At 39.0% G+C, this 9,913-nt stretch overlaps 1 protein-coding gene across 1 annotated transcript; it reads right to left on the bottom strand.

Annotated features, from left to right (window-relative positions):
- Positions 1–6,150: 6,150 nt before the first annotated feature.
- On the bottom strand, positions 6,151–9,587 carry en2b (engrailed homeobox 2b). Its single transcript, XM_036556407.1, has 2 exons — positions 9,012–9,587; positions 6,151–6,486 (listed from the first exon to the last, which is right to left on the bottom strand). Exons 1-2 carry the CDS (start codon positions 9,487–9,489, stop codon positions 6,167–6,169), a joined length of 798 nt encoding a protein of 265 aa, XP_036412300.1. The 5' UTR covers positions 9,490–9,587; the 3' UTR covers positions 6,151–6,166.
- Positions 9,588–9,913: the final 326 nt, after the last annotated feature.

Genomic DNA, 9,913 nt, shown 5'->3' on the forward strand with positions numbered 1-9,913 from the left:
GCATATTCAAATCTGACTAGGAAGCGTTTTTTCGAAAACTATAGATAAATAACTCAGTGGGGGAGGGGTCAGGACGGGGGCCCCTTTGTATGAGGGGGCCAACAGGAGACGTCAATACTTTTCTGATATGTATTTTCTTTTGGAGTGTGACTGGCCTTTGCCTCCGCCATTTGTTGGAGTTCAGCTTGGGGCATGGGTCTCTGTGTGACAAGACGGCTGGACTTCTTGAAGGAAGGAAGGTAGGACGCTTTGGGTGTGGGTGTGAGCGAGAGAGGCTTTTTCAATCACAATAGGCAGATGTTTTTGTCCGTAGTGGGGGCAGCCTTGTCAGGACCGTCCTGAGTGAAACTAGACGTTTGGAATAAAAGTGGTTCACCCATCGTATATGGGCCACACTTATGCTGGTCACTGTTGTACCTGTGCAACTGACATAGCTACATAGAAATGGTCAAAAACGTTTATATTACCAGAGCTGAGTAGTAACCAGTTCCTTTTTTCAAAGTAAAATATGTATTCGTTTGCAAATGTTTGGGCACCCCTTATTAAATGACATGTTTCATTGGTGAAAATAAGTTAACACATCCTGTGCAGAGAACATACTGCACGTTTTAATGCACAGTTACTGTTTGTTTGCTAAATTTAACACATTGAGGAAAAAATAAATAAATTGACACCTTTGATGTTGTATGTTTCAATTTTTTAATATGTTAAATTCTGCAAATAAATAAAGTTGTGCTCTAAAATTTGCAGGAAAAAAATCTATTTTTGAGCTTGTTCTTTGGAAAAGATGTGTTCACTTATTTTCAGTTATAACATTGTAAAGAAATATATACTTTCACTTGCAAATATTTGCATGCCTTTATGTATTTTTACTTTTTTCCAGTGTTTTAAAATACTTTTGCTTTGACTCAGGTATATTTGTGAGGCAGGTAATCTACTTTTTACTCAGTTCCACTCTAGCCATTCACAATTAGCTACAAATTCACTTTTACATTTAATATCATTGTTCTGCACTCCAAAATTGGACATTGAGGACAATCTTACAGGGTCTGTTTACATTGTTTGTACCATGAGGTGCAAAAATGTAGCTGTGGAATACCTATTTTACCTGTGTTGGTTCAGCAACTGGACTGTTTTGCTGTTGTGCACGTCTTACTTTGGAGATTTAGCATTTTATTTTAGACTAAAAAGAAAAGTCTTACACTTCTCTTGATGATGCTGATAAAAGCTGGACATACTAAAAAGATTTCTACCTTTTGCTAAGTTACTTTCACTTCCGCTTGAGTCACTATTCTGTTAAACTCTACGGAAAGTCTTAAACTGAGTGTGGCTGAAAACTACTGTCCGCTGCTGAGTAATAATAATAAGCGTTAAGACTAAACTACATATAAGCCTAAACTGAAAGTCTACAGTCTAAGCAGTTAAGGACAGAAAGTTGTCTCCACAAAGCAGTTAGAGGTTCCAGTCGAGTTCGGAGGTGAAACGTCCAGGCTCCTGCGGCTGGGGTGGAAAGCTTTGACCTCTAACGGGGTCTCCCAGCCACGCCGCCGGCCCTATCTCCGCTTGCAGAAGCTGGGCAGGTCGGTGGGCGCTGGGCGTTACTTCCACATACAAGCCGGGCAGGAATAGAAATGCAGATGAGCTTTTCTGCGGCATTGAGGAGCGCAGGTCAATGCTGGGAATCGCTTCTCAGAGATGGGCCGCTGCTTCCCCTTTGTATCGGCCCCTATTCACCCCTGCGACTTTCTCCACAGCTTTTTTCGCATAGCATAATGTAACTGTTTGCTGCAAAGTCTGCAACTAGTGATTAGGGTGATTAGGTGTGTGCATGTGCTGCTCTCCATGTGCACAAAGGCACCCTAACAAGAAAGTTCGGAGTTCTAATGTCTGCGCTTCTGTAGGAAAGTCTTTTCAATGGATGGGCCCAATAGGCTATGAAAGTTGCACAAAACATGTTTCTTTTTTAGCCGTTTTTGCTCAACAGTGTAGAAAAATGATGTTGTTTTTCCAGTAATCTTGTTATTAAGTGTTTAGAACACAAACCCAGATCATGACGGATCTGAGGTACACTGAGGAGTCCAAGCTGACGTGACCAAAGAGAAAAAGTTATGAGTACACAAAGTAGAAAACATTTTATGGCACTGTCTCAGTCTTATGTCTGAGGCAGGTCTACAGGTGGATCCAAAAGCCTATGGAAATCTAAAAACGTGGAAAGAATCAATAGAAAGTTTTCAAATTTTGAAAAGTTTCAAGCAAAGAAAATTTATAACAAGTCAAATGACAACGATATATACAATTATTACTGGGTTGCTATTCAAATATAAGCAAATTTGTTATTTTGACCATATTGAGGACTTTTTTTCGTATGTATGTATTTAATACATCTTCAGACTCTCAGGTGGACTTGATCTACTTATCAGAGGCTTTAACGCAAACTTGCAGAGTGCAGTTTGAGAATGCCAAATAGAAGCATTTTCACCAGTGGTCTCAGACTTTGGACCCCACTGTATGATCTAATTAAGCTTCATGTCCTTTGAGAATGATTAGTGAGCGTGAAACTGTTATGCTGGTATGGAATGGAGTTGTTGGAGGAAACTTTGGCCAGTTGTTTTTAAATGTAAACAAAACTTAAAGTTAAGTTTAGAAGTTATAAGTTTGCGTGACATTGTGTGACACTTGTTTGCACTTTTTAAACTTTAGCTGAAGTTTTATCAACAGTAGAAAAGTCAGAAATATTAAGATGCTCTTGAAAGCTCTGTCGCTTCTAGCATTTGTGATATTCACCAGGAATATTTGTTGCGTCCCTCCACGTATGAGGGGCCTGCATGAGCCTGATAACGTCCAGCGAGGATGGGAACCAAGCTGAGACCCATCAGGCATAAAAGTAACAATAATATACAGTGGTGAAAGTTTGAACTGACATGTTTTGTTGACTTTCTAAGTGAACATAAAGTAACACATCTTCTACATGAAACCTGAATTTAGCAATTTTTGACAAATTGTGTTGCACAATTTCTATTTATTTGCTGAAATTTAAAATATAGAATATGCCATAACTTTTGCACAGGCCACATTTGATGTTTTATTTCTTTTTCGATATGTTTAATCAATACCATTTGTGAAATTGTTAAACACAAAACATGCTTAAAAATTAAAAACAAATATATGTGGTAGAAAAACTAAACTTGCCCAAATGCAATATATTGCAATGTTCTGTCTGGCCTAACAAAGCAGTTTTGGAGAGCAACTTTGAGCAGACCCCGCATGCACATTCAGTACTTTTGCATTTTTTGTGCCAGTGTGGGTTTTCAATGACTGAGCCAAAGCTAAACTTTAAAATTCTCTTGCCCGTCCCTTTCTTTTCAAAATAAAACCTTCTATACATTCCTCTGAACTGAGTGCAACCATTCTAACAAAACTGTAAAATTAAAGTTAGTGACCCAGCTGCTGTAAAATGGAAAATTTATATTGAAGGGAAAGTCCACCGATTTTGCAATTTTTGTTGTTTTGATGTGAAATTGTTCACTGAATGGGAAACTTACGGTGGTGGTGATAGGAACCAGGGGTCAGGATGTCTACAACACAAATATAGCCATTTTGTTTACTGTCCAAAAAGGACAGCGTCTTGTGAGTAAACTGATAATAGTGAAATAGTGATAATGTTATTATTTTGCATTGCATGCCCCTCTCCACCATAAATGGACTAATACATTAAAGCAAAAATCCTACTTCAAAAGTATCCTAGAATGATGACTAAGGCATCAGGCAACAACGTAATAGCTATTTCATTCAGTTACGTTCTTAAGACGTCTGGTTCCTATCACCATCACTGTGAACTATTTAGACTTCTCTAGAATACAGCGTTTCACATCAAACCACTGTATATCTTGAAGGGGAACTCCTTATTTCTGCATAATTAAACAGTTAAGATGTAAACAAAGTCATTCAGAGTGGTGTGAAATGCTCCATCCTAGAGAAAGTTGGTCAGAACTGTCACAATAGTGGTGATAGGAACCAGAAGTCCACCTCTAAAATCTCCCTCATATAAAGTTATTACATGTAAATGTATATATATATATATATATATATATATATATATATATATATATATATATATATATATATATGCTGTCAGAAGTCTGACACATTGTTTTATTGTTTTGTGATTGTTATCTTATGTGGTTTAACCCATTTATTTGAATCCATTCATGGTGGTAACCCCCCCCCCCAAAAAAAAATGAGGAATTGTGACTATTTTCCATATACATATTACATATAAACTCAGAAGACACATGTAGGTTCACTGGTTGTTTTGGATAGTAAATAAAACAGCTATATGTATGTCTGACCTCTGGTTTCTGTCACCACCACTCTAAAGAAATCTGAGTCTCTACAATGAAGCATTTCACCTCAAACCACTTTAAATGACTGTTTACATCTCAAGGACTGAATTATTTTTTTTAAAAAAATGGAAAATTGGTGGAATTCCCCTTTAACTTTTTCATAGGCATTTAATTTTATGTTAAAGCAACAAAGCAAGTGACTATTGGTCACTTTTCCAGTGGAAGGCTTACAAAGAGGGTCAGTCAAACGTACAAATAAGCATCGTTTTATTGACCTGTTCACTTCTGGGTTGGTTTTAATTACACAAATAAACATGATACAAATTATGTACATCTGTTTAAAGGATACTTCAGAAGAGAACCACGTGATATTAAAAAAAAACAAAAACAAAGAAAACAAACTTAAATTATCTCTTTCTGCTTTTATACATATGCTTTGTATGTAGAATCTGCTGTAAATTCTGTTGGAGCTGCTGAGCTTGTGTCCATCCCGTCCTGGCACAGTTCTTAGATATCTTAATATACTCATATATAGAAAAAAGAAAGTTCCTCTCAGAACTTTAAGGCAAAAGTGCGTTTGTTTGGTGAAAGGATTCACGCACGCGCACACTTTTTTTTTCTTCTTTTTTTTGTTTGTTTGTTTTGAAACGTAGGTACAATGACAACACGGTTCACACCATCGATTTGGTATGGAGTAAGAACTACTTCTCGTCGTCTCATAGCTCTCATGCAAAGGCCTCGCGCGTTATTGCATGACAACATGGACACACAATGGAATAAATAAGAATACAAAAAAGCCCTCAAACTTTTCTCACAGCTCTGATCATGATTTCTCACTTAACAAGCAGGAACAGACGAAGGGCAGGAGGATATTGCTCCGTGAGGACAGCGGACACTCTCAGAAAACACTTTGCCAAGACATCAGCATAAAAAAAGAAGAAGAAGGAAAAAAAAAATATTGTACATTCCCGTCTCGAAAAGTTCAACAGAGTCAGTTTGGGTCAAGTATTCTCCCTTAAATATGTGTATTTATTTATTATTTTGTCTTCCGTCATTCAGAGGTTGTCGCTTGTTCGCCATTCACGTGTCTGAACTTCTTCCTGATGGGTTTTGACTGCGATGAGTTAAATAGATCTATAAATACGATAGTTTGTCTGTTTGTTTGAAGCACTGCACGCCGTAATGATTGAACGTTACGTTCAAAAGTAATGACCGAAAACATAAAACGAACATTAAAAAAAATGATAATAAAATAATACCTTTAAAAAAAAACAAAAAAACATGGAAACTGGACACTGAACTAAGATAAAGTTTTGCCATTTATTTATTTATTTATTTATTTATTTAAAAAAATCACAGTTGCCTGAATGCAGCAGGAAAAAAATCTTTGGACTTCAGCATGGATTAAAGACGATCATGTGTCTCGACGTCAAGTGTCAATCAAAAGCAAAAGCGCGTCTCTCTCTCTCTCTCTCTCTTTCTCTCTCTCTCTCTTTCTCTCTCAACTCCTTTCTTTTTTCTTTTTTAAAATAAGAAAACGTTGCCTACTTTTCTTCACCAAGCGTTTTTTTTTTTCAGACTGTGGACAGCAGTGTTAATATTAAAAACAAAAAAAAGAAACACCCCACGCAAAATGCAAAATTACAATCCACATTAAAATATTAAAATATTAAAATATTGCAGAGTGCTTTCTCGTCCATAGAGTCTACTCCATTTCTGCTGGTATTTTGTACACTGGCCCTTTTATTTATTTTATTTTTTTTCTCTCTTTTAATTATTGCATTGTAATTGTATAGACGTCCTCCTCCTGCTCCTCCTCGCGCTCAGTCGCTGTCTGATTTGTCCTCCTTGTTGGTGACGGTGGCGTGATTGTACAGGCCCTGGGCCATCAGGTGCAAGGCCAGCGTGTTCTTGGTCCCTGAAGCCTTCTTGATCTTGGCCCTCTTGTTCTGGAACCAGATCTTGATCTGGGACTCGTTGAGGCCGAGCTCCTGCGCGAGGCTCTGCCGCCTCTGCTCGGTCAGGTAGCGGTTGGTCTGGAACTCGGACTTCAGTCTCTGCAGCTGCTCGGCTGTGAAGGCGGTGCGCGGGCGCTTGTCCTCTTTGCTCATAGTTTTCTTCTTTGGTTTGCGGGATCTTGGCCCTGCGTTTGGTCAGTGCACACATATGGGTTAGAGGAGGTTTTTTTGGAGGGGGGGCTTAATGCCATGACCTTAGGATCAGCTTTAGTAATAATAATGATAATAATAATAATAATAATAATAATAATAATAATAATGTAATAGTAGTAGGGGTAGTAGCATGGCAGTAGTAGTAGTAATAATAACGTTAATAACAGTCACGTTAGACTAATTATATAACAGTATCATCACCATAGTAATAGCATTATTATAGTGTAGTAGTAGCAGTGGCAACTGTGGTAGTAATTGTAATAAGCACCATGATCAGTCGTCACTCAATAGTAATAATAATGTAATAGCGTCCCCGTCATTATAGTAATAACAATCGTCGTCATCCCCATCATAGTAGCAGGCTAGCAGGAGCAATACAATTAGTACAAATAAAAATAGTAATAATCACAATGATGGCCCACATCATTACTATCACCTATGTCTTGTTAATAGTATAGTATAATAATAATAATGATAAGAATCATTTGTATTGTAGCACTAATAATCACCATCATCATCCTTATAGTAGTAGAAGTATATTATAATAATAGCCATCAACAACATGGCTGTAGTAGTAACATATTAGTAATAATATAATAACAATTATTCTTTATAAATATAGTAGTAGGTCAAATAAAAATAACCCTCAATATAATGAATGGTAGTGGTAGTAGTAATAGGTTTAGAAGTAAATGATCTCCATCATTAGCAAGTGGCTAAGCTCTGATTTTTAAACTTACAACTTTTTAACTTTAAATAAAGAATCTGCCAACAAAGCTTCTCACATTTGCATACGAGCCATAATTCAATAGGTCTTCTCGAGTTTTGGCCTAAGAAGGCCCGCTGGATTTGGGGTTGGGGGTGGGGAGAGTGCCAGGGTGGGAGGGTGTAAGGGGTGGGGGGGGGGCATGAGGGGGTTAGGCGCTCCTTTCTCCCGCTGTTCCCATAGTAACCACATTTATAAGGCTGCGTGTTGTTCATAAACTTGTTATAAGTGTAGCACATCTCATTCTACACCGAAGCCACCGCCGAGCAATTCCTATCGATCCCAGTCCGAAGATCAATGCTTCCAATGAGCAGTACAGACGAACCCATCCTTATTATGACCTTTATTAGCCATTCCAGACATATTTTGCAGCCTCGGCCTGATCTTTAAACAGATTATCCTTTTATGTGCTGGCATTATTGAGAGATGTGTACGTGTAGAAGGCCTCGGCGCATCGCTTCGTGATGTTTTAAACGTTAGTAATGTTTCAAACAGTCCGTCCATTCAGCCAAACCATGCGTACGTCAGTGATTTAGGCTCTAATATACGCTCATGGCCTCATTATACATTTCTTAGGTTAAAAAATATTTTAGAAATTCAGGCGATTAAATTGCGGCACAATTTTTCGTCAAATTTTTGAAAACCATTTAATGGATAACAAGCCTTGATTTCAGTTTGTAGACTGAAGAACTCTGAGGAAAACTTGCCTCTGTGTAGCTTAGCAGAGCCATTTTTCAGCCACTGAATTTACTTTTTCCTAACGAATTCGCTCTGAATTTAGCAAAAGGAGAAAAACTCGCTTTGCGCAAAAAAATACATAAACCTCAAATTTAATTGTGGGAAACGATGGCGAATGAAGGAAGAGTGTCTTCAGGAGTAAAATATGTGCTTTAGCACGTAGCCTGGCTCAACTCCATTGTCAAAAATATGCTAATGAAATATTAACAAAGACAGCCATGGAACAATGCAGGTGCAAAAAACTTGGCTTCGTTTTTTATTTTCGCTAAAAATTCGGGCGAAATATTTTTTTCAACTTCAGTGTATTTTTTTTCTTTCGACCGCTGAGAAATTCTGAAACTAAGTAGTTTATTTTTCGTCAGAAATTGTCATGAACGACCGGCAAAGAGCGAACACTTTGGTCTTCGCTGCCCTCGAATAACCCCAAAACTAAAAAATTAATGCAAACAAAATTGTAATAATAACGAAATAAAGGAGTACCGAATTAAAGTTCCCAGACCTATTTTAGTTTCCTAGTATTTTTCTTTTTATTTTCAGAACTGATTCGCACCAATTTCTTCAAATTGAACGATTCAATTTTGATCTATTTAGCGATTTTTAGAAACGTCTAATTTTTTAACGCTTTCGCTCAAAAATGGATAAAGAAAAAGAACTCTGGACTAAACTCCTCTTGGCGGGCGGTGTCACGGTCAACGAGAACTAGTAGCCTATTCATAGGTCAGGCTTTTAGGGGCCGTTGTGGCCTAGGCTGCACGAGCTTTCTAAATTTCGAACAATCCGATTTTTTACGCTTTCTACTTTACGTAAGAAGCTCAAACCAATCTGAAAATATTCCAGATCATAAATCAATATGCATCAACACTATGAGAGGGAATTCAACATTTTGTAGCTCTGGAAATAACCGAGCTCTGACCGCAACGCTGGAGATCGTTCTGGACGTAATTCCATTTATATAATTCTATATAATATATAATATATAAAGTCCGCGCCTACCTGATGATGGTCTGTCCGAGTATCTGGTGCAGTAGACCCAGGCTGGCCACAGCATGGACTGGTTATTTGCGGACGCGCTGCTCTGAGAGCACTCCGAGTCCGAGCTCAGGCACTGGTCCGCGCTTTCGGCGCGTGCTCCGTCCGGGGTCCTTTTTGCCCCAGCCCCCGCCCGTGGTCCAGAAGTCCCTTCCTCGGGTACGGGCGCGCCCACCGGCTCCGTGGCCGCCGAGGGATCGCTGGTGACGGCGGCGCGGTGGTTGTGGTGGTTGTGGTTGTGGTGATGGTGATGATGATGGTGGTGGTCATGGTCGTGGTCGCTGGCCGCGATGCCTTCTTTCCTCCGCCCGAAGTCCGGCCGTAGGATGTTGTCGATGTAAAAGTTGGTGACCCGGTGGGCGTGCAGGTTGCCCGGCGCGTGCAGCAGCGACTCGTCGCCCGAGTCCTCCGCGCCTCTGGGGCTCCGGTCCTTCTCCTCCATCCCCAAACTCGCAGCTCTTTAACCCCTTTCTGCCCCGCACAGCAGCGTCCCGCTTCCAGCTTTAAACAAATCTCCCTCTTCTCTGCGTGTAAATCTGTGTCTCTTTATAAATTTGACAGAGAAGAGAAAAAAACGAAGAATAAAAGTCGAGAGAAAAAAAAAAAAATCGATTAAACACCGCGACCCTCACAAAGAAAAATCATAATTTCAGAATTTAATCCCACTCTGAGCTCCTCGGAGTAGTTTATTGTACTTCTTGTTATTATTCGAGTTATTATTATGAATATAAGGCTACTTTAGGGAACTATTGTAGACGCAGCGCTGTGCCTCAGTGCCCAAAGCTCGGGGTAAATAAAGAGGTGCTAACTGGCTCTGAAATACTTTCACTACGGATTTTTGTTCTTATTTTTAATACGAGCCCCCA

Source organism: Colossoma macropomum, unplaced genomic scaffold, assembly GCF_904425465.1.
Source record: "Colossoma macropomum unplaced genomic scaffold, Colossoma_macropomum, whole genome shotgun sequence".
In the NCBI taxonomy this organism is placed as follows: Eukaryota; Metazoa; Chordata; class Actinopteri; order Characiformes; family Serrasalmidae; genus Colossoma; species Colossoma macropomum.

Bases quoted from the DNA above. Each gene is read 5' to 3' on its own strand.
- en2b (XM_036556407.1), bottom strand. From the start codon at position 9,489: ATGGAGGAGAAGGACCGGAGCCCCAGAGGCGCGGAGGACTCGGGCGAC. The intron at 6,487-9,011 runs GTAGGCGCGGAC...GACCAAACGCAG, and splicing joins CTCGGACAGACCATCATCAG to GGCCAAGATCCCGCAAACCA.